Raw genomic sequence first — 24,561 nt, 5'->3', positions numbered from 1 at the left:
ACCAACCAACGCCTTACACCTCCCGGGGGAATCGCAGAGCTCCCAGGCCGCCCCCTCTCAATTTGCTTTACAAAGGGAAAATGATTCTCAGTGAGGTGTTGGAAACTTGCATTCTATCCGGCAAAAGGGGGGAGGGTAGTAGTGAAATATTTAAAAAGAGAGCTAGAGAGTGAAGGGGCAGAGGAGAGCCAAAAAGATTTCAACTAATGCGCACTCCCGCCCCCACCCCCAGCTCTACAAAATCCCTGTGACCAAGTAGGCAATGGAACCCAGTTTGGGGAATGATGATTTGCAGAATTCTTCATTTCACCAATGAAGGGTTATCATTGTGTCATTTCAGAAGGGAAGGGAGCTGCATTCTCTCATTCGTTTGGTGACTATCTGCTGATGCTTACAAGGAACCAAGCAGTGTGATGGGTTGTTCCGACAGCCTATAGCTCACCATTTCTCACCATTTCCCCTGTCCCCATCATGAGCCTCCTAACCGGTCTGTCAGCTCGGCCTTGCTGTCCCCTCCTGCCCCTCCCCCATGGTACACCATCCCCACAGTAGCTAAAGAGGCATTTCACAGCAAACAGGTTGTATTTAAAATGCAAAAGGAGGTCACACTCATCCTCTGCTTCGAAGTCTCCAATGGCTTTATGCGGCACTTCAGAAAATCCTGTCCGCTTTTAGGACCGTCTTGTATCCCTCTACCTTCTTCAAAACATCCTGCAGCTACACTGGCATTTTTAAAGTCCTATTTTGTTCCTCAAATAGGCTCTGCTTGTTCCCTGCTCGGGGCCTTTGCACTTGCTGTCTTTTTCTTGGAATTGCCCACACTCCAGATTTTTAAGTGGCTGGCTCCTTTCCATCATTCAGATCTCAATCAAATATCACCTCAGAGAGGTGGGCCCTGGTCAGCCATCTAAAGTGGCCCCCCCAACCAGATCATGTTCCACTCCCTTCCCCTTTTATATTTTCTAAAAACGTAACAGTTAACCATTATCTGAAGGTGATTTAGCATTTGATTATTGACCTCAGTTCGCAAAGTGTGGACCCGGGACCAGCAGTTTTAGCATCCCCTGGGAATTTATTTGAATTGCATATTCTCAGGCCCTACTCCAGGCCTACTCCATCAAAGCATCAGACCTTCTGCAGGTCGGGGCCAGAGATCTGCATTTTAACAAACTCTCCAGGTGATTCTGGTGAAAAATGAAGTTTGAGAACCACTGCCTTACACTAAGTATTGCTTCTCTCCCCTGTGCCCCGCCTAGAATGCAGACTCCAAGAAAATAGCAGCCCATCTCTCTTGTCCTGCGCAGTGCTACCAGCACTGAACTCACAGCAGACACTCGATAAAATAAATTGTTGAATGGTGACAGATTGAATGAATGCTGGATCTGGTGCATTGCGTTCTGCCTCAGGGGCCACGTGGGAGAGACACAGCAGAGAGGGGGGAGGGTTCTCGGGGTCTGCTGGTCACCTTTCCACTAGCGCTTTTATCTGCATAGCATACTGATCTTGCAGGCTAGAAAAACACGAAGAAGGGGTTCTGAGATTAAAGAAACACTTGAAAACTGTGGTTCAAAGTGTTATTAGTTACAGTTTGGAAACTTCAAGTGTGTTCAAGGTCCTTCTGAGAGAGCCAGAAGGTCTGTAGATTTGTAGATGGTATTCAATTAGAGGGGAAGGATAATATCTTTTTCTTTCCAGTTCTGTAGAGCTCTTAGAGGATTCGACCCAGAGCAGGCTGCTGATTGACAAAGTGGCTTTGTCTTCCCTCAGTCTTTCTGCTTTGTATCAATCTTGGAATCTTAATAAATAAATAAATAAATAAATAAATAAATAAATAAATAAAGTGGGGGGTGGGGCTCTAAACCAATTAATCCTGTCTCCAGTGCTTTCTAAAAGCTCTCCGACTGCAAACACCAAGTCAACACCCAGTCCAGGTCAGGGAGGAAAAACCCTATCTTTGCAGAAGACATTGAACTTTAGGAAAGGTTAGATCAACACCAAGAACAATGGAAGGGCCTTGGGAGCCTGGCCTGAGAAATAACATGCTGGCTTGAAGCAAATACTACGGGCCAGGCACCACTCTAGATACCAGGGTTACAAAGACTCAGAGAATAAAGTTCATGTCTTCAAGGAAGTCACAATCTGAGGAGAGACAGGTGTGTACACAGACCAGTGTCAGTGCCGTAGGAGTGACCAACTGCCTAGTTTTGCCAGGGAAAGATTTCTGAAGGAGGTGATATTTGAACAGATTTGGAAGGCTGTGTCTTGCTCAGGAGGTGAGAAAGGAAGCACAGTCTAAGCAGAGGAGGTAAGTGTAAAAGCAGAGATGAAAAGGGGCAGGCAGGGTTCAAACACAGTGAACAGAAATGACTGATTTGTTAAAATATACACACACACACACACACACACACACATTTAGGGAAATTTGAATACTGACTGGCTAGTTAATGAGATTATGGAATTACTAATTTTTTAAAATTTATTTGATAGAGATAGGAAGTAGCAGACTCCCCACCAAGCAGGGAGCCCGATGCCCGGCTCAATCCCAGTACCCTGTGATCATGACCTGAGCAGAAGGTAGAAAGACACTCAACCAACTGAGCCACCCAGGAGCCCCATGGAATTACTTATTTTTAAAGTATGTTAATGATTTGTGGTTATGTTGTAAATGAGTCCTTATTTTTGGAGATACATATTGAAACATTTCTGGATGAAATGATGTGATATCTGGAGTTTGCTTTAAAATAGTATGGGCCTAGGATATACCATTTAGGCAAAATTTAAAAAGATTTTGGGAGGAGGTGGATATAAAATATAACCCCCACTTCTCTCTGAAAGAAGCCTCCCTGGAAAATTGGAACACCCAGACAGGGCTGAACTACTTTATAGGTAGACCAGATGACCCTCTCTTGGCCAGTTGGAGAGACATCAGGGTAGGTTCTCTAAACACAACTTCCTTAAACACTACAGAGATTAGAAATATCACTATTGGAGAGTATTTCTTTGATACTAAAATTTATAAGAGGGAACATACATTGTGCACTTAGCAGACTATAATTATTAATAACTTTATGCTAATAGTGTCTTAAATTCATGTCGTATCATGACATTTACAATTGACTTTTGTTTTTTTTAAAGATTTTATTTATTTATTCGACAGAGATAGAGACAGCCAGCGAGAGAGGGAACACAAGCAGGGGGAGTGGGAGAGGAAGAAGCAGGCTCATAGTGGAAGAGCCTGATGTGGGGCTCGATCCCATAACGCCGGGATCACGCCCTGAGCCTAAGGCAGACGCCCAACCGCTGTGCCACCCAGGCGCCCCTACAATTGACTTTTTTAAAAAAGATCTTATTTACTTATTTGAGAGAGAGACAGAGTGAGCATGGAGAGGGGGGAGAGGGAGAGGGAGAGAGAATCTTAAGCAGACTCCATGCTGAGCACAGAGCCCCACATGGGGCTCGATCCCATGACCCTGAGATCATGTCCTGAGCTGAAACCAAGAGTTGGCCACTTAACTGGCTGAGCCACCCAGGTGCCCCACAAGACATTTTTAAAGTTTATTGTTTTGACTAATCCCTACATCCAACGTGGGGCTTGAACTCATGACGGGGAGATCGAGAGTCACATGCTCTTCTGACTGAGCCAGCCAGGTGGCCCAATACATTTTGATTTGCCTTATCTCATCCAGTACTCATGAGGGGGCCCTACGTTAACAGACAGTATTCCTTTCATTTCCCTCCAGATCCTATAACTACTGGGGTTTGCATTCAAAAAAAATTTTTAAGTTTTATTTATTTAAGTAATCTCCACACCCAGCATGGGGCTCAAACTCTGAACCCCAAGATCAAGAGACACATACTTCCCTGACTGAGCCAGCCAGTTGCCCCAAATTCAAACTTTTTAACTCCCAGAATAAACTTCCTCCCTACATGTTTCAGTCAACGATCACTGTATAACAGACTACCAGAAAACTCGATTCTCATACATCTGTGAGCTGCCAGAGGAGTCCCAGTCCTGGGTGGAGTCACTCATGTGCCTGCACTCAGCTAGTGGCTGGGCTGGGGTGGCTGCTGGGGTACCTTGCTTCCCCTGGCTTCTCCCTGTGGCCAGCTTGGACTTGTTCACTGTATGGTTGTCTTAGGGTTAGTTGGACTTTTTTTTTTTTATAAAGATTTTATTTATTCATTTGACAGACATAGAGACAGCCAGCGAGAGGGGGAACACAAGCAGGGGGAGTGGGACAGGAAGAAGCAGGCTCATAGCGGAAGAGCCTGATGTGGGGCTCGATCCCAGAACGCCGGGATCACACCCTGAGCCGAAGGCAGACGCTTAACGACTGAGCCACCCAGGCGCCCCAGGGTTAGTTGGACTTCTTACATAGCAGCAAGATGCCAAGAATGAAAGTGGAAGGTATAAGGCCTCTTAAGACCGCATTCAGCGGTGCCTGGGCGGCTCAGTTGGTTAAGTGCTGCCTTCAGCTCAGGTCATGATCCCAGGGTCCTGGGACATGAACACTGCCTCAGACTCATCCTGCCCATTGTTGCACTTTTACATAAACGGAATAAACAGTATGTACTCTTCTGTGTCCGGCTTCCTTCACTCCACATTATGTTTCTGAGATTCGTGCATGTTGCTATGCTTGGTTGTAGAGGAGCCTTCTTGCTATGTAAATTTCCCACCCTGGCCTCCCCACCCCAAGAGTCTGAAATGTACCATGTTTCTCAAATTTATTTCATTGCTGTCTGAGGTTGGGGTCCTCAAAAACAGACTCTGAGACACGAACATAAGTGCAAGGAATCTATGGGGAGTTGATCGCAGGAAGCACTGGTCAGGCAGTGAGGAAGGAAACTGAAGAAAGGAAGCCAGGCAGAGGAGTTAACGAGCAAGCAGAGCTCAGTTATGAGGGAGATCCAGCCAACTGTGTAGAACCTATCTCAGCGGGGTCCCCCAGAGAAGCAAAGAAGCCGGGGTGTGTATATATCACCTCCTTTCAGTTACTGGTTCAGAGTTGCTTCTGAGTACATGAACACTCCGGCCATGGCAGTCCGCTCCAAATGTGGGCTAAAGAGGCACCAACAGAGAAATCTGGCAGGCAGAGGGTTGCAGGTACTGGCAGGAAAAACCCATCAGAATGAGGAGAGGTGTTGGCCAAGGGAATATGCAGGGCACAAACACACCGTGTCCCACTCTGCTCTACTCCTAGCCCACCTGAAGTCCGTTCTGTCATTGACTCTTCAAGGTGGTAGCTGGCAACGATATATAAAATTTATATAAAAGTAATTGAGATGAGTTCAGAGAACAGCCTCACTCCATGTGATTGCACGAGTCCTACAGCTGTCCTGATGTCCAACATCTCCCTCCTCTACCACTCATTCTGGTCTCCCTCACCCTCAGTCTGGTCTTCGCTGGTCTTCGTTGCTTGTCTCCATCCTTGAGGAATCTGTTTGAATGTTTGGTTATGGAGCCCTTGCCTGAGAACCAAGTGCTCTGAACCACGCTGGTGTTTTGAGTTACCTGTTATCCATGTCAACTCATAACTCTTGAAAGGTCAGGATACTCCCTTTTCCCCATTGTTCAGTTATTCTAATAAATGGCCAGTCCCCCTGTGGAAGGAATAATGGCATCACTACTGCATATAATTGTTGCGGCATTGTAGGGTCCTTCCTCAAGGGGACTTGGCATCCCCTTCAACTGATGGGCTCCAGATCTGGAAACTGGGTGAGGGTTGATGATTTTCCATCATAGTGGCTGACCTCAGCTTTCTACTCACTCGTATAATTTTATGTCGCTGCATAACAAGTTACCACAAACTTAGCAGCTTGGAACACACCCTATTGTACTCACGGTTTCCATGGGTCAGAAGTCTAGATATGGCTTAGCTGGGTCCTCCCCCTAAGGTCTCACAAGGCTGTAATCAAAGTGTCAGGTGGGCTATTTCCTTTCTGGATGGCGCTCCCTTCTGGACTTTGGAGCACTCTTCCAAGGTGAAGTCTTTATTCATGCAATTCGGTTTCTTTCAGTTGTAGGACAAAGCGAGCGCTCTTGACACATGGCCCTGTCTCTTCCAGGTAGTTCACCTCTTAGCCGCTTCCTTATTCAAGGCCAGCATCTCAGGGCCGTTGACTAAGATGGTGTCTTTCATAACATAACCTAATTAAGGAAGTGACTCTCCCATCACCTTTACTACACTCTATTGGCTAGAAGCAAGGTGTAGGTTCTTGAGAAGATGGGATTATACAAGAGTGTGACTCCTTGTGGGGGTGAGGGGGCTCACCCTAGGCAGAATGTATCTCTTTCACATTCATTCTTGATCTTTTTTGTTGTTATGTAAGTTAAGCAAGGCCCCTATTTTCTGCCCATCTTTCCTGTTCCTAGGTGTCTAGGAGCCATTGCCCCTTGACTCTGGGATGATCTTGTGACTTGCTCTGACCAATAAAAATGGCAGAAGTGATGCTGTGCCTGCGACAGAGCCTACCCCTCAAGGTGCCTGGCGGCTTCAGCCTCTGCCCTCCTCAATGCTGAGAACTCTGTGTACAGAAGCTGGTGTAGCCCAGTAAAGAAGAAAGGCCATGTGGAGGAATACGGAAGTGTTCCAAGCCAACAGCCAAAGCGAATTGCGAGGCATGTAAGCGATCCCAGGTTGGACCTTTCCGCCCAGCTAACCACAGTTGAACGCAGCTACGTGAGTGAGCCCAGGCAAAACCAGAAGAGGAACCACTGAGTCCACCCACAGAATCATGAGAAATAACAAATCGTTGTCTTAAGCCACTGGTTTTGGAGTGGTGTGTCACACAGCAAGAGGTGACGGAAGCATGTGTTTCTAGTCGAGCTCCAGTCAATCGTTGTTGGATGATTGCTCTGGGGACATTAAACCCTGGCTTTTCTGGTCTGCCCCGCTCATGAGTCAAGCGTGCTCTAGCGATTAGGGAAAACTCTCAGGCTGGGAGTCCCACATGTTCGCAGGAAGGAGCTGTCAGCATATACAGGAACACTGCTTCTTGGGCGGATGTGACGGAACCAGCCGCATTTCCTACAACCTCAGTAGCTCTTCTTCTCCAACTTGTATGTGGAGTGGGGGTGGGAGGTGGAGACGAGGAGGTTTCTTTGAGGAACTGCAGATACTGGAGAGGATGATACCTCTGGGAGACAGCACCAGCTCGGGGAAGAGTTTGCAGAACACAAAGGTGGGGGCTGTCCAAAACTGCGACGGTGGGGGGGGTGTCTCCTTCATTCCTTCCGACTTCTCTAAGAGCTGGAGTTCTCACAGCCTGTTCTGAGCCTGCATGCCTAGAATCCCACATTTTGCCTGCTCTCAGATTCCTCTCCATTGCTCCCTGCTTCCTAGTGGGCGAGCCCACTTACTCACCCTGGCTGGACTCCTCACTAGCCTCCTACCAACCCACCGTTCTTCTCACCTCTCAGCACCTCCCTGTCTTTCAGCCTCTGTCCTTGAGGTCCCCACCCACTCCATGTCCCTTCCTGTTCAAATCTAATTCATCCATATCAGCTTTTCCCATATCAGGACATCTAAACCTTAAGGAGTTTTAAAAAGGGATTTGTCAAAAACAGATCTCATCAGTGAGATGAAATTACAGAAAATCTCAGGTGTGATTTTCTCCATTTCTGCCATTGCAGAGGAGATGATATTTAAGGTTGCAATAGATGCGATATCCTCAGTTACAGAGCTGTTCCCAGGTATCAAATGTTGTGAACGAACATTTCAAAACATCTTGGAAAGTTACCAGAAGAAACCTTTCTTTTGTCTGAACATGCAAATAGATAAAGAGAAGGGGCGCCTGGGTGGCGCAGTCGTTAAGCGTCTGCCTTCGGCTCAGGGTGTGATCCCAGCGTTATGGGATCGAGCCCCACATCAGGCTCTTCCGCTATGAGCCTGCTTCTTCCTCTCCCACTCCCCCTGCTTGTGTTCCCTCTCTTGCTGGCTGTCTCTATCTCTGTCAAATAAATAAATAAATCTTAAAAAAAAAAAAAAAGATAAAGAGAAGCAAATTTTGTGCATATACTGACATGAGCTGTGTTCCTGGACTTGGAATATAAGGAAGTGGTTCTACAAGAGACTGATGAAAGAAATTCACTTCCAGTTTATTAAGACCACAAAAGCAAAAATCACAGCATTTTGCATTGGGTATCAAAAACACGCAGGTTTAGAGTATCCAGATGCAAAAAAAATTAGAAGAAAAATTTAGTCTGAACCCAAGGATCAAAATACATAGTGTATTATTTACCACTCCTCTGAATTGCAAATGGTGGCAAAAAATAAATGAGTTGGTTTAGTTTTCTCCATCTTAACGTTTTCTCCCTCATAATAGCTAGTGAATGTTTTTGAGCATCTACCATGTGTCAAAAACTTCCATTCACTTGATCTCATCCTCAGAGCAACATCCACTATGCCAACTAGTTCTAGTTGAAATGCATGACCACACATCTCAAAAGGAGTCTCAATGCTGCCAAGCAACCCTACTACACTTCTCCAGTATGTTCTCTCCCCCATTCTCCCGAACAAGTATTTCACACATTCTCATCTCTTCTCAAAGCTCTCACATCGTCCTCCACTTCCTCAGTCCTGCCTACCTCTCCCATCTCTCCCCAGACCTCTCTCCACCTCACTCCCTTCTAGGTCTTCTTTACATTCCAAGGACACACCAAACTCTTTCTTCTGCCTCAGGGCTTTCGAAAGTCTCTTTCCCTCTAATTGGAATGCTCCACACCCTCATCTTCACAAGGCTAGTTCCCTCTTGTCTTTCTCCTCTCCTGTCTCAGCTCAAATGTCAAATTCTCGGAGAGGCTTTCCTTGTAATCCAAAGATGCTCCAACTTAGTCACTGTCTTGCACATCATCTTGCTTGTTTGTCTTTCAAGAATTTATCAACATCCAGTACTGTCTTATCTCTTTATTTCTCCTGGGTCTTCACTTAAACGAAGCTTTCCTACATGGTTTTGTTCTGTACTCGCAACATCCAGATGTGAGCCTGTCACATAATAGGGACTCAGAAATGAATATCTACTGAGTAAATTACCCGAATTTTGGGCAGATGAGGAAGCTGAAGATTACAGATTCTAAATAAACTGCTTATGTTCACTTGGGTAAATGACAAAGTTGGGACTTGAACCTAAATCTACTTAGGTCCAGGCTGTGTCCCCATCTATGTAAACAATCTCTTGTTAGGACGAACATTTAAAAATGTATTTGGCCTCCGAGGAGCATTGGTGAATGTGGACAGCATTTAAGATAACTTCAGAATGAATAGTCAAATTCCTCAGGCAGAAAACCAAGGAGATGCTGAGGACATCTGGCTGGACAAAGCCCATGGTAACTAAGGAGCAGTGCAGCCCGGCTATTCCCAGCTTGTTCCTGGCTGGCCTCCAATTCCTCTGCCTTCCTTCCTGCTTCCTGCATCTCTGAGCCTTTGACCACCTGCAGTACAACACAGTTGAAGCTGGGCTCTCATACCCATGAAGTGAGCTAGTTCATGCCTGTCAGTAGCATTGAGATTTGTGCCTTAGAAAACCTGGAACAAGATACTTTCTGTGGGGACCTGTCAACTCTAAATCTTTGCTTATATGTCAGCCTAAATTCTCAGGAGGTTGCCTTTTCAGTTGTTTGCAGAAAATGGGAAACTTGTGTTGACATTTCATCGATCCTCGAAATGACTAATAGAGGGGCGCCTGGGTGGCTCAGTTGGTTAAGCAGCTGCCTTCGGCTCAGGTCATGATCCCAGGGTCCTGGGGTCCAGCCCCGCATGGAGCTCCTCAGTAGGGAGCCTGCTTCTCCCTCTCCCTCTGCCTGCTGCTCCCCCTGCCTGTGCTCTTTCTATCAAATAAATAAATAAAATCTTTTCCAAAAAAATGCCTAATAAAAGGTGAAGGAGAGAAAATGAGGACCCTTTTAGGGCACCTGGCTGGCCCAGTCAGTAGAGTATACAACTCTTGATCTCCGGGTTGTAAGTTCAAGCCCCATATTGGGCATAGAGCTCACTTAAAAAAAAAAAAAAGGGGGCGCCTGGGTGGTTCAGTCGTTAAGCATCTGCCTTGGGCTCAGGGCATGATCCCAGCGTCAGGCTTCAGGCTCTTCCACTGTGAGCCTGCTTCTTCCTCTCCCACTCCCCCTGCTTGTGTTCCCTCTCTCGCTGGCTGTCTCTCTCTCTGTCAAATAAATAAATAAAACCTTTAAAAAAAAAAAAGAAAAAGAAAATGAGGACTCTTTTCGTTGTTATTTTAACTAGCATTCAGGAGAATCTTCACAAGTAGGTTATAGCCTCAAGGAATGCTGGATTTAAGGGATTATTCACTGGATTTTCTTCAGAAACCAAGATCCAGACAGGTTATGATATTTAAATGTTTATCATATACCTGACATTATTTTCAGTTTTCAATGTGTATTTATTTTATTTTTACAACACCTTATGAAATAGATACTATCACTATTACACCCATTTTCCACATGAGGAAACTGAGGCCCAAAAAGATTTTGAAAATTTGCCTAAAGTTACACACTAGTACGTGGTGGAGCCAGGAATTCATTCGCTTGGTCTGACTCTGGAGCAGGGATTCTTAACTACCCCCTATTTTTGTTTTCATTTGTTTTTACTATGGATTCCTTAGGCAGTTTGTGGAAGCCTGGAGACCCCTTCTCAGAATCTCTTCAAATGTGTAAATAAAATACATGGGATGACAAAGAAAAACATTTATATTGAAAAATAGTGATTAGCTTATTAGAAAAGCAAATTTATGTTCTACTGATACATGTGCTTCATTATTAATGCATCAAATAAGATGCAGTGGCCGTTCTAATAATACTCAAGTTGTGATCAACGTAAAAGTATTCCTGGGTATCTCAACTGCAATATAACATGGAAATATCTGTGACTCCTGTTCGTGACAAAGTCGTAAGTTTAAGGTTAGTGAAAATAAAGATGTACTTTAGTCTAAGCTAATGGACCCCTCCCCTGGACTGCAAGTTAGGACATAATGCCCCCTGAAGTATTACAAGACTCTCCTAACTGGTCTCCTTGCTTCCGGTCTCATTCACTCTCCCTGCCCTGTCCACTTTCTCACTGGTTGCCATTCCTCCATGGAGACTTGCTGGATACCCTCCCTTGCCCTAAGATCCATAGAGTTTATCACATACTCTTCCGTGTCACTTTAGGATCTTGTATGTACGTTTATGATTGCATGTATAGCAATGTATGGGATTTGTTAGTAGGTCTTTCTTAGGGCGCCTGGGAGGCTCAGACATTAAGCGTCCGCCTTCGGCTCAGGTCGTGATTGGGATTGAGGTGTGCATCGGGCTCCCTGCTCAGCGGTTAGCCTGCTTCTCTCTCTCCCACTCCCCCTGCTTGTGTTCCCTCTCTTACTGCCTCTCTCTCTGTCAAATAAATAAATAAACTCTTTATGAAAAAAAAAGGTCTTTCTTATTTTATTATTTTTTTAAAAGATTTTATTTGACACATAGAGAGCGCACAAGCAGGGGGAGTGGCAGGCAGAGGGAGAAACAGGCTCCCCGCTGAGCAAGGACACCCCCCCCCAACGCAGATACAGCTCCATTCCAGGACCCTGGGATCACATGACCTGAGCCCCAGGCAGACACTTAACTGACTGAGCCACCCAGGTGCCCCGGTCTTTCTTATTTTAATATGAGCTATTTGGGAGTAGGGACAGTGTCTTGTTTATTCATTCCTTTATCTACTTATTCATTCAATAAAAATGTATTGAGCACTTCCTGTTACAAGGTGCTATTCTGGGCACTGCAAATATAATAAACATGACAGACTCAGGCCCTGTCCTCCCTGTTTGCGGGCTTGCACTCATTTCTGGTCCTCAGTATTTGGCTCATGGTTGAAATATACTAAATTAACCTGTTTAATTGAATTGGATTGCGTATTTCAAAGATCATATTACCAGCTGGCAGAAATTGTCCCTAAAAAAAGGTTTCTTTTTTTAAAATTTTTAAAAAAGATTTTACCTATTTATTTTAGATAGAGAAAGAGAGACTACACGTGGAGGGGCAGAGAGGGACAAGCCGACTTTGTGCTCAGCATGGAGCCCAACTTGGGGCTCAATCTCAGGACCCTGAGATCATGACCTGAACTGAAATCAAGAGCTGGAAACTCAACCGACAGATCCACCCAGATGCCCCTAAAATAATGTTTCTTTCTTTCTTTTTTTTTTTTTAAAGATTTTATTTATTTATTTGACAGAGAGAGAGAGACAGCCAGCGAGAGAGGGAACACAAGCAGGGGGAGTGGGAGAGGACGAAGCAGGCTCCCAGCAGAAGAGCCCAAAGTGGGGCTCAATCCCGGAACTCCAGGATCACACCCCGAGCCGAAGGCAGACGCTTAACGACTGAGCCACCCAGGCGCCCCTAAAATAATGTTTCTTGAGAAGTTCCTCAATCTTTGTATCTTCCTATAAATTGCCACATATATAGCAGACATTCAAAGATTCCTTTCCTCTAGGCTCCTGCTGGCCCTGCCAGCAAGTAAGCTAAATCTTGATGCTTAGTAGAGAAATGGGAACAGCCAGTTATTTATAAGTTTTGCAGGAGGGAAGAAGAGTTGAGAAGGTCGGATATAATATTTTCTGGTTGGATATAATATATAAGATATAATAGCCAACATTATGGATAGCTTCCAATGTACCAGACACTATTTTGGGTGCTTTACATGTTACACCTCATTCAGACTCAGAATAATCCTTGTAGAGAGAACATAGGCTTAAAAAGGTTCAGTGGCTTGCCCAACTTCTGATAGGTAGAAGTACGCAGGCGTGGGAATTCCAGCCCAGTCTGAGCCTAGCACCTCTTCTCCTATGCAGCAACTGCTACTGACTGATGTAGGGTCAGAGGTGAGGACTTGAAACACCTACAGCGTGCCTCCTGGTCATGACCTAACTCAAGGCAAGCATGTTTGAGATGGCCAGCTGGTTAAAGCTGAAGTCCGTGGTGAGGGCACAGTTAATGAGAGCAGAGCTAACAGTCCCTGTTCTCTGGCACATTCAGACTACACTGTTTATCTAATATTGCATTTTTATAACAATTGCTCAATCTATTTCCCTCTGGAACTAATGTTGGTCCTACTATCTGTGAAGCTACAGGAAGAAGTCTCTTAAAAAGGAAATTCTCTTTGGATTGTCATTAGACAGAATTGGATAAGTTCTACCAAGCTGGGGTATTTATTTAAGTTAATTGCAATGCATTCTGATATAATGATATAAATAATACATGTGCATTATTTACCTAATTTACCAAACTGAAACGTAAGGCAGAAAAACGAGTACCTGGGTATCTTTTTCACATATGGACAGAAGTATGGGACGCCTGGGTGGCTCAGTTGATTAAGTGGCTGCCTTCCGCTCAGGTCATGATCCCAGGGTCCTGGGATGAGTCCCGTGTTGCATTAGCAGGGAGCCTGCTTCTTCCTCTGCCTGCCGCTCCCCTTGCTTGTGTGGTCTCTGGGAAATTAAAAAAAAAAACAAAAAACAAAAAAACAACTTTAACATATGGACAGAAGTAACTTCAAAAATGGTTTTTTTCCTTCCCCAGTCAAAAGATATAGAGTGGCTGAAAGGATAAAAAAGTAAAACCCAATTATATGCTGTCTAGAAGAGACTCTCTTCAGCTTTAAGTGCACAAATGGACTGAAAGTCAAGGGACGGAAAAAGATATTGTATGCAAATGGAAACCAAAAGAAAGCAGAGGTAAGCTATACTTACATCACCCAAAATAGACTTTAAGCCAAAGCCCGGAACAAGAGACAAAGAGAATCATTATATAATGGTAAAGGGATTAATTCATCAAGAGGTTGTAATATTTGTAAATATTTACCACACAACATGGAAGCACCTAAATATATAAAGCAAATATTAACACTGAATGGAGAAATAGACAGCAATACAATAGTAGGGAACTTCAATATCCCACTTGCAAAAAAGGATAGATCATCCAGACAGAAAATCAATTAAGAAACATTGGACTTAAATGATACGCTAGACCAGATGGACTTAACAGACATTTATAGAACAGCAGCAGCAGCAGAATACACATTCTTCTCAAGAGCACATGGATAGATCATATGTTAGGTCACAAAACAAGTCTTAATAAATTTAAGAAGCTTGAAATCTTGTCAAGCATCTTTTCTGACCACAAGGGTATGAAACTAGAAATCACTTACAAGAAGAAAACTGGAAGCTTCGCAAGTATGCAGAAATTAAACAACATGCTCCAGAACAATCAATGGGTCAAAGAAGGCAAAAGAGAAAGAAAAAACCATCTTTGAGACAAATTAAAATGGAAATATAATATATCAAGACTTACAGAACGCAGCAAAAGCAGTTCTAAGAGGGAAGTTTATAGCAATTAACTCCTACATTAAGAAAAAAGGAAAGCTCTCCAATAGAGAACCTAATTTTACATCTCAATGAACTAGAAAAAAAAAAAGAACAAATGAAGCCCAAAGTTAGTAGAAAGAACAAAATAACAAAGATTAGAGCAAAAGTAAATGAAACAGAGACTAAAAGACAATAGAAAAGGTTAATGAAACTAAGAGACTTTTTTTTAAAAGATAAACAAAATAGACAAACCTTTAGCTAGACTAATCAAGAAAAAGAGAGAGGACTCAAATAAAATTACAAATGAAAGAGGAGATATTACAACCGATACCACAGAAATTTGAAGAGTTGTAAGAGAGTATTATGAACAACTGTATGCCAACTAATTGGAAAACCTAGAAGAAATGGACGAATTTCTATAACACACAACTTCCCAAGATTGAATCATGAAGAAACAGAAATCTGAGCAGAATGATTACTAGCAAGGAAATTGAATCAGTAATCAAAAACCTCCCAACATGGGGCACCTGGGTGGCTCAGTTGGTTAAGCCTCTGCCTTTGGCTCAGGTCATTGGGATCCAGCCTTGAGCCTTGCATCAGCTCTCTGCTCAGCAGGTAGCCTGCTTCTCCCTCTCCCTGCCTCTCCCCCTGCTTGTACTTTCTCTCTCTGTCAAGTAAATAAATAAAATCTTTAAAAACAAAACAAAACAACAACAACAACAAAACCAAAAGGAAAACCTCCCAACAAAGGAAAGTCCAGGACTAGGTGGGTTCACTGGTGAATTCTACCCAACATTGGGAAGAATTAACACCAATTCTTTCCAAGTTCTCGAATAGAGAGGAAACACTTCCAAACTCATTTTATGAGGCTAGTATTACCCTGATACTAAGCCAGACAAGCATACTACAAGAAAAGAAAATTACAGGCCAATGTCCCTGATAAACTCGAATGCAAACATCCTTAAAAAAAAAAAAAAAAAAAAAGCAAACCATAGAACAATGAAACCAGGAGCTGGTTCTTTGAAAAGATCAATAAAATTAATAAACTGCTGGGACGCCTGGATGGCTCAGTTGGTTAAGCATCTGCCTTCAGCTCAGGTCATGATCCCAGGGTCCTGCTTCTCCCTCTGCCTGCTGCTCCCCCTGCTTGAGCTTTCTCTCTCTCTAATAAATAAATAAAATCTTTAAAAAAATTGATAAACTGCTAACCAGGCTCATCAAAAAAAAAAAAAAAAAAAAGAGAGAGAGAGAGGACTCAAAAAACGAGCAAACCAAATTCCACAGTACATTAAAAGGGTGATACACCTTGAATAATTGAGATTTATTCCAGGGATGTTCACTGTCTGCAAATCAATGTGATACACCACATTACCAAAATGAAAAATAAAAATCATATGATCATCTCAATAGATGCAAAAAAAGCATTTGACAAAATTCAACATTTTTTCATGATAAAAACTGTCAACAAACTAGGTGTACAGAGAACACACCTCAACATAATAAAGACCATATTTGACAAGTCCAGAGCGATCATCATACTCAATGGTGAAAAGCTGAAACCTCTTCCTCTAAGATCAGGAACAAGACAAGGATGCCCACTCTTTTATTTATTTATTTATTTATTTATTTATTTATTTATTTATTTATTTTTTAAGATTTTATTTATTTCTTTGACAGAGAGTCAGTGAGAGAGCACAAGCAGGGGAGCAGCAGGCAGAGGGAGAGGGAGAAGCAGGCTCCCCACCAAGCAGAAAGCCCAAAGCGGGGCTTGAGCCCAGAACCCTGGGATCATGACCTGAGCCCAAGGCAGACGCTTAACCAACTGAGTCACCCAGGCACCCCTAATTTACTTTATTTTCCCTAAGTAATCTTTACACCCAATGTGGGGTTCAAACTTATGACCCTGGATCAAGAACTACATGATCTACTGACTGGGCCAGCCAGGCACCCCAAGGATGCCCACTCTTGCCACTTTTATTCAACATAGTACTGGAAGTCCTAGCTAGAGGAATCAGGAAGAAAAAGAAATAACAGGTAACCAAACTGGAAGGGAAGAAGTAAAATTTTCTCTATTTGCAGATGACATGATATTACATGTGGAAAAACCTAAGGATCCCAACAAAAAACTGTTAGAACTAATAAACAATTTAGTAAAGTTGCAGCATATAAAACCAATATATATGGAGGGCCTAGTGGCTGTCAGTTAAGCATCTCCCTTTGGCTCAGGTCATGGTCCTGGGGTCCTGGGATCCAGCCCTGCATCAGGCTTCTTGCTCAGTGAAGAGCCTGCTTCTCCCTCTCCCTCTGTGTTCTCTCTCTCTCTCTCTCTCTCAAACAAACAAATAAATAAATGTTAACAAAACAAAACAAAACAAATATATAAAAATCAATTGTGTTTCTACACAGTAACAATGATCTATCTGGAAGAGACATTAAGAAAATGCCATTTATAAAAGCATCAAAAAGAATAAAATACTTAGGAATAAATCTCACCAATGAATGGAAAATCTGAACACTGAAAACTGTAAGACATTGACGAAAAAGATTGAAGAAGACACAAATAAATGAGAAGGTATTCTGTGCTCATGGGTTGGAAAGATTGTTATTTGTTAAAATGTCCATACTACCCAAAGCTATCTAGACTGAATAAAATCTCTATCAAAATTCCAATGGCATTTTTCACACAAATGTGAAAAACAATTCTAAAATTTGTATGAGACCACAAAAGGCCCTAAATAGACAAAGCAATCTTGAGAAAGAATAAAGCTGGGGGCATCACACTTCCTGATTTCAAGCTATATTTTACAAAGCTATAGTAATCAAAACAGTATGGTATTGCTACATAAGACATGTAGATCAATGGAGCCTAATAGCCCGGAAAAACACCTACACATATATGGTCAACTAATTTATGACAAAGGAGCCAAAAATACATGCTGGGGAAACGATAGTTTCTTTAATAAATGGTACTGAGAAAACTGGATAGGAAATGTTCCTGGTATCAGACAGACTTGGCTCTACAATGGAGCTCTTTTTTTTTTTTTAAGATCTTATTTATTTAACAGAGAGAGACAGCCAGCGAGAGAGGGAACACAAGCAGGGGGAGTGGGAGAGGAAGAAGCAGGCTCCTAGCAAGAGAAGCCTGATGTGGGGCTCGATTCCAGAACGCTGGGATCACGCCCTGAGCCGAAGGCAGACGCCTAACAACTGTGCCACCCAGGCGCCCCTACAATGGAGCTCTTAGCCGATGAGAAAGTTAAAGATTATGTGAACTAGGGGTTCAATATCCAGGATTCAGTTCAATATATAATAATATCATTGTCTACTTTGAAGGGACAATCAGAAATTCAGTCCATGTGGGTAGAGAGGTTGGGATAGTGGGAATCCATGGTTGTAATTGTGAAAACTTGAGGAACTGGCCTCAGGAATTGCCAGTCTTGACTTCTTGCTTATGTGAGCAAGGAAGTGAAACCAGAATGACTCCTCTCTCATCCCATCCGGTGGAAAGCCAAAAACTCTAAAAGAAAGAGCACAGAGGGAGAGTGAGAGGGAGAAAAAGTCAAAGTCAACTGTTCTATTTTGTTAAAAAAAAAAGAATTTTTTTTTTTTTTTTAAAGTAGGCTCCATGCCCTCACTGTGGAATCCAATGCAGGGCTTGAACTCACAACCCTGAGATCAAGACCTGAGCTGAGATCAAGAGTCCAATGCTTAACTGACTTAGCCACCCAGGTGCCCCAAAGATTTTTTTTTTAAACGATTTTATTTATTTATTATAGAGAGAGCACAAGTGGGGTGAGGGGAAGAGGGAGAAGCAGACTCCTGCTGAGTAGGGAGCCTGACGCGGAGTTTGATCCCAGGGACTCACCAATCATGACTCGAGCTGAAGGCAGATGCTCAACTTGACTGAGCCACCCAGGTGCCCCAACCCCAAAGGCTGGCTTTCTTTTTCTTTCTCTCTTTCTCTCTTTCTTTCTTAATATTTGTCAGAGAGAGAGAGAGAGAAAGAGAGAGAGCACAAGCAGGGGGAGCGGCAGGCAGAAGGAGAAGCAGGCTTCCCTCTGAGCAAGAAGCCCAATGTGGGACTCAATCCTAGTACCCCCTGGGATCATGACCTGAGCCAAAGGTAGACACTTAACCACCTGAGCCACCGAGGTGTTCCCAGAGGCTTTATTTTTAAGTAATCTCTATATCCGAGGTGGGGCTTGAACTCACAACCTCAAGAGTTCACGTTCTATCATTCTACTGAATGAGCCAGCCAGGTGTCCCTAGACCTAGGGTTTAGAGGGAGATGGTACGTATCTTGAGTACTATGGATAGTGCTAGAAGGATTTGTAAAAATATACCCATTTCAATAGCTGTTTTTTTTTTTTTTTTTGGTGTAACAGCTCCTTTTGAAAAATTTAGTTAAAGTTATGAATCCTTCTTTTTTAATTAATTAACTTATTTAAAGTAGGTTCCATGCCCAATGTGGGGCTGGAAGTCAGACCCAAGATCAAGAGTCACACACTCTACCGATGGAGACAGCCAGGAGCCCCCTGAATCTTCTTTTCAAAAATGCACAATTACACACAAAATACTGCTTACAATTTTAGGAGGTCTGTGAACTTCTGACACCAACCTGTGGACTACAAGTTAACTACTGCTCTCACCATTCTTTCCTCCCAAGAGGCAGCCTCTCAGTCCTATTTTAGAATACAGTAGAGGGCTTGGTTTACTAAACTAGACCAGAAGCAACTTCTGGAAGCAGATGTATTTTGTAGAACAGGAGGTGTTAGTACACATATTCTTTTTGCTTTCCAAAGTATGAAAACATGGATAACAACGATGGAAGATGCCACATTCTGGATTCTTCAGGAGGCTGTTATGGACACTACAAATAATGATTTCTGACCACAGACATAGCCGAACCGTTCAGCAAATATTTACTGGGTGCCTGATATTTACAGGCACTGTGCCTGTGACTGAGGTCACCCAGATAAAAAAGACACCATTTGGGTCCTTGATGAGACTCTTCACTGAAGAAGGAGCCTGAACGTAGTTACTGGCAGCCTTTAAAAAGGGGGTGGAGAGGTCATCTAAATTTGAGAGGCATTGTGGGAGATGAAAAAGAGGCTCTGAGCTGGCCATTTGATTCTTGGTTTCTCCACATCCTTGACAGGTGAGCTTGGCAAGTCACTCAAACTCATCTATCATCTATCGAAAGTGTTAATAAGCAGACAAGAACTGCTGCAAATCGTCAAAAAGATAACCTTTATAAAAATGAAGACGGACAAACGAAAAAACGCAAGTACGAGGCTTATTGGAAGTGACAGCTAGGAGGGTCGCCCTTTGATGGAAAAGCCAGGCTCTTCCAAAGCTCTAAACCCACCACGGAGCCCAGCATGCGGTCAGAATCTGCTCAATAAGCCTTCCGGGATGGATCAAGTTCCGCTTCCGCAGGCAGATTTTCGCTGTAGGCGTGAGCGCAGGACGGCCGACGCACATCAGCGTCGGACCTCCCTCCCGCGCATGCTCCAAAGAATAGGCGGAGAGCGGAAGGGCGGGGGAGTGAGGAGACGCAGCCGATCGCCGGCTCGTTCGCCCTGCAGGCCCGCGCGGGAGGCGGGGGCGCGCGCGCGCACGTTCGCGCGGCCGGCTGCGTACAGTAGTGACGGCCGCGCGGGAGCGGTCACGTGACCATAGCGGCTGCCTGTACAGTAAGGACCCAATATGGCAGCGGCGGTAGCAGTGGCAACGGCAGCAGCAGGACCGGCCGCCCCATAGACCCCCGCCCCCCCGCGCACCACCCCGCCGCTTCCTCTGCTTGGGTGCTCCTCCGGCCTGACTTCCCCTTTCTCCCACCTTTCCCGGCACCGCGGGAAAAGCATCGCAGGGCAGAGCAGGCAGGGCGGGCGGCCGGAGCCCGGACACAGGAGCCTCCCAGTCAGTTCAAGACCCGACATGAGGGAAAAGGGCCGTAGGAAGAAGGGCAGGACCTGGGCGGAGGCCGCCAAGACGGTAAGGGGGAGGGAGCGAAGGGGAAGCCCGGGAGAATTTTGTTCCCTCGCCGCCTGCCGGTCGCAGGGGAAGGGAGGTCATTGGCCCAGCGACCCGGCTGAAGGGGGCACAAAACCGCGCGGAGAGGGCGGCGGTTAGTGTCGGGGTTGTGATCCCTGTGGGAATGGAGGCGCCTAGCGGAAGAGGGTCGCCGCGGGGCTGTGGCTTTTCCCTGCGTCTGCGGCGAGTCCCTTTGGTGTTTTGAAGCTGCCTTTCGGGGTCACGTCGCTCTCACCTCCACTCTGTGGTAGCTCGCGCCCCGGCATGGGGAAGTCGGTTGTGCTTGCACAGTAACCGGTTCTTCTCCCTTGTGCGGCTGAAGAGCCCCCATTGGATGCAGATAGGAGAAGGCTTGTGCGTGCACCCAGCCCCGGAAAGAAGAGAGGAGCGCTGGATCTTGGTAGAATTTACCCGCTATAGCGGACATGCCGCCTGACCCCGGGTTCCCTGCTCGTCTGGGCTCCCAGATCCAACGTGAGGTCACGAGGCTCTTGTTTTTGTTTGCTGTTGAAGCTGAAAGTGCAGGAGGTGTTTAGAAACGAAGTAACAGGTGGGACTTGTAGAATTTTTTTTTTTTCTGTTTCCGTAGAGACCTACTCTGAACAAGGCAGCAATGCATGGTGGGACGTGTAGTTTACCCGGCCTTGACTTTTCCGTAGCTAAAGTGATGGTGGGTTCACGAAGTTGTAATTAGTAGGTAAAACCATCTTTTTTTTCCCCCTAATTTTTAATAAGGAGATTTAGAGGTAGGATTTAAGTGATCAGTGAGACTTTTATTGTGTTGTATGAAAAAATGAAAAGCGTGTATGTATGTAGAAATGAAACATTAGGAGATGCAGCAGAAAAGTAATAGGACATAAAACAGCAGCATGTTAGTGTTGGCAAGTGAGAAAGTGTGGAGACGTTATCTTTAACGGTGAATCATGTCAGTAATACTTGTATAATATGGAGAACCCTTCTGAATGAACCCTTTTTATATGATGTACGGTTTATTTTTTAAATGAGGTGTTTTTTTCTGATTATGAAAGTAATAAATGTAAACCGTGGGAAAACTTGGAAAATTATAGGAACGTATAACGAAGAAAATAAGAAATCACGTATTTCCCCCCTCAGCTATATTTGCTAATGTTATTTGTTATATTACCATCCAGTCTTTTTATTTCCCCACATTTGGATCCTGCTGTTTATTCAATCTTGCGCATTTTTGTAAACCTTGTGCGTTTGTTTTGTAAATTTGATGTGATAGGGGATTTGATGAGTCTTAAGCTTGTATTTCTGTTTTAGTTGGAAATGTGAAAAAGTTAGTGAATAAATAAAAGCACATTTTATTTATTGAGTGTTATCACTTAACAGTCTTTTCATAATTGTGGCTGTGCTAATAGTTTTCTTCTAAAAGATAAACCCTAGAAATTTTTTTGGTCCTGAGGAAATTGCTTCTTCACAGAAGGCTGTTACACTTTATTCTACTTGATGAATCCCTCAAGGCTTTTTCTTTTTATTAAAAAGATGGCAAATTTTAATTGTAGGTAAACAGACCACAACCCTAATTATGTTAATTAAGTCTCTAGAATCTTAAGAGTACTTTTGAATTATGGTCTCTTTGGATAAAATAGTCTAATCATTAGGAGATTGTGACAAGTAGGAAAATGTTTCTTCTGCTGTTTAGATTTTCCTATAATTAACATATTTGTTCATTCATAATAAACATTTCATGCCTGGCTAGCTGTGTGAAAAATAGTATCTAAAAGATGGAAAGTCTAGTTTATTAAGTAGAATACTGAGTGAGTTCTTGAAGGGATCAGTGTATTAGCAGCTTGGTATTATTATTTGGTTCTGGCAAATGTAAGGCCTCAATCTTAGTAAAACTGAATTTTAGAAGGAGAATGGTTACACTAAAACTTTTTTTCCCCTAGTGGGCAAAATGTAAAAAACACCCTACTCATTTTGGTTTGTTTTATCATCTGTAAAGTGAGGAATTAAACTAAACCTCAGTATTTAAAAGGTTTCCGTTTGTAGAAAGGACTATTTAGAAGTAAATGTAGAGGGAATAGATAAAAGTAAATCTTTATTTTTTCAGAATATTGAGTTCGGAAAATTAGTGATTTGACAAATGAAAGTAACTTTGACCTAAATTAAGAAATGTTTCATATATTTATAAGATCAAGAGGACTAGGAGAAGTATGTCTTAAGAAACTTATTTCATAGGCATTAAGGTCAGGTGTTCTAGGAACAGTTTGAGCAAGGAAAGAATAAAATTATTTATGAAAACAAGCAATAGCCGCTTCTTGTTTCGTTGTGTTCTTGGTACCTGCATTGTAGAGCTGTCCAGTTTTAGGGAGCACTTATTAAAATGGGGCTGTATTTCTGAGCAATAATATAGCAATAGATAAATAAAATTATATATACACACACGTATGATGTGGAGGGTATGTGTGTGGATGTGAGAGCTATGGGTTGATGTAAGGTTATTATAAACAATCTGAAAAATCAAGAAAATAAAATTCATAATTACTGTAAGATAGTAAAATTATGCCAAAAGGCTGATTAAATCTAAAGTATATAGACTGGTTCCAATAACTAGGGACACCAAAGAGAGGGATAATGAGTTGAGATTCCACAGAACTTGAATGCTCATTCACTACACTGGACCATCTCCCTACTGATCTTATATTTGCCCTATATAAATACATTAGTTATAAAAATCATTACTCAAATATTTAGTTAACAGTTGCACATGTTTTGAATTTTAAGGATGGCAGTGATGGTGATGAAATGATTTGGGGTTAGATCTGTAGTATAGTGTTTGGTTCAATTTGAATAGAAAAACTTAATAGTAAGCCAGAAATCTTAAGAACCATTACACTGATTTTAGAATTGGGGGCAAAGTTATGCTCATTCTTTAAACAAAACCAAGCAAAAAACCCCCAAAATATGAAAACATAAAACCTCGTATCATCTAAATATTTAATGACACCCTGAGGAGTTTAGCTGTTTTAATAAAGCAGAGCTTTGGAAATAGTACAATCCTGTTGATCCTGTTTTTCTTTTGACTTTTCCCTTGTTAACGGACCACAGCTAGGGAGGCATTGTCCTAAAAAGACAAGTTTGTTGTGATTTTAAGTGGAAGGGACAGAGAGGCAGACCTTAGAGATTGTACATTAGAGGTACTTTTGGATATCTTGGGAATAAGGTGGTTAGAGTATGAGAAGTGAAATAAGTATGGGTGTTACAGGTGAGGAGCACAGCAGTGTGTCTTGTAGATCTTTAGCATGTGGTTTGTAGACTGACGAGAAGGTGTTTTTTTTGGGGGGGCAGGATGCTATCTATATAGATTTCCCTTAGCGGTTAATACTATTTTGAATGAACATAGATTTTTATTTTTGTCATTTACCTAAAGTCATTTAACTTTGGGGAATAAGATGAAGGATAGAAAATTTCTGTTTAAAGGAGTAATCAGAGTCTAATTACTTTGTGTAGGAAGTATAGAAAATGAAAAGTAACTAAAAGTATAATAGGTGCGCCTGGGTGGCTCAGTTGGTTAAAGCATCTGACTCTTGATTTCACTCAGGTTATGATCTCAGGGTTGTGAGATCAAGCCTTGCGAAAGGCCCACACTAAGTTGTGAAGCCTGCTTAAGATTCTCTCCCTTTCCCTCTGCTCCAGTCTTAACTTAGAAATTTTCAGGACCCTTAATCTTTATTTTGAGTAATTTTTTTCTTAAAAATTATAAATACAGGGCTGCCTGGGTGGCTCAGTCGTTAAGCAGCTACCTTCGGCTGGGGTCATGATCCCAGGGTTCTGGGGTCGAGCCCCACATTGAGCCCCACAACGGGCTCCTAGCTCAGCGGGGAGCCTGCTTCTCCCTCTCCCTCTGCCTGCCGCTCTCTGTTCATGTGCGCGTGCGCTCTCTCTCTCTCTCTCTGTGTCAAATAAACAAAATCTTAAAAAAAAAATAACTGGGGCACCTGGATGGCTACCTTCCACTTGGCTCATGATCCCAGGGTCCTGGGATTGAGCCCCACGTCAGGGCTTCCTGCTCTGCTGTGAGCCTGCTTCTACTCATCCCCCGCTTGTCCTCTCTAGCTCTCTCTCTCTCTCAAATAAATAAAGAAAATCCTTAAAAAAATAAAAATAAATTATAAATACAAATATAGACTTAAAAGCCAGGCCTGGTTATGTCCCTTT

General features: G+C 43.2%; 1 protein-coding gene and 1 long non-coding RNA gene across 2 annotated transcripts in view; one reads left to right on the top strand and one right to left on the bottom strand.

The window, feature by feature from the left end:
- Nucleotides 1–1,254: 1,254 nt before the first annotated feature.
- On the bottom strand, nt 1,255–22,840 carry LOC121100975. The gene is made up of 3 exons (XR_005832777.1): nt 20,612–22,840; nt 13,291–13,464; nt 1,255–1,795 (listed from the first exon to the last, which is right to left on the bottom strand). It is a non-coding gene; the product is annotated as an uncharacterized LOC121100975 (long non-coding RNA).
- The window catches only part of ASXL2 (ASXL transcriptional regulator 2), a 131,684-nt gene continuing 125,965 nt past the window's right edge, over nt 18,843–24,561 (top strand). The window contains 1 exon segment of the mRNA XM_040622979.1: nt 18,843–20,337. Coding sequence (XP_040478913.1) covers nt 20,281–20,337 — 57 coding nt within the window. The 5' untranslated portion in view covers nt 18,843–20,280.

This window comes from Ursus maritimus, unplaced genomic scaffold (assembly GCF_017311325.1).
Source record: "Ursus maritimus isolate PB19 unplaced genomic scaffold, ASM1731132v1 scaffold_6, whole genome shotgun sequence".
Lineage (NCBI taxonomy): Eukaryota > Metazoa > Chordata > Mammalia > Carnivora > Ursidae > Ursus > Ursus maritimus.
The sequence above is the reverse complement of the archived record's forward strand: the minus strand, read 5'-3'. Positions and strand labels throughout refer to the sequence as shown.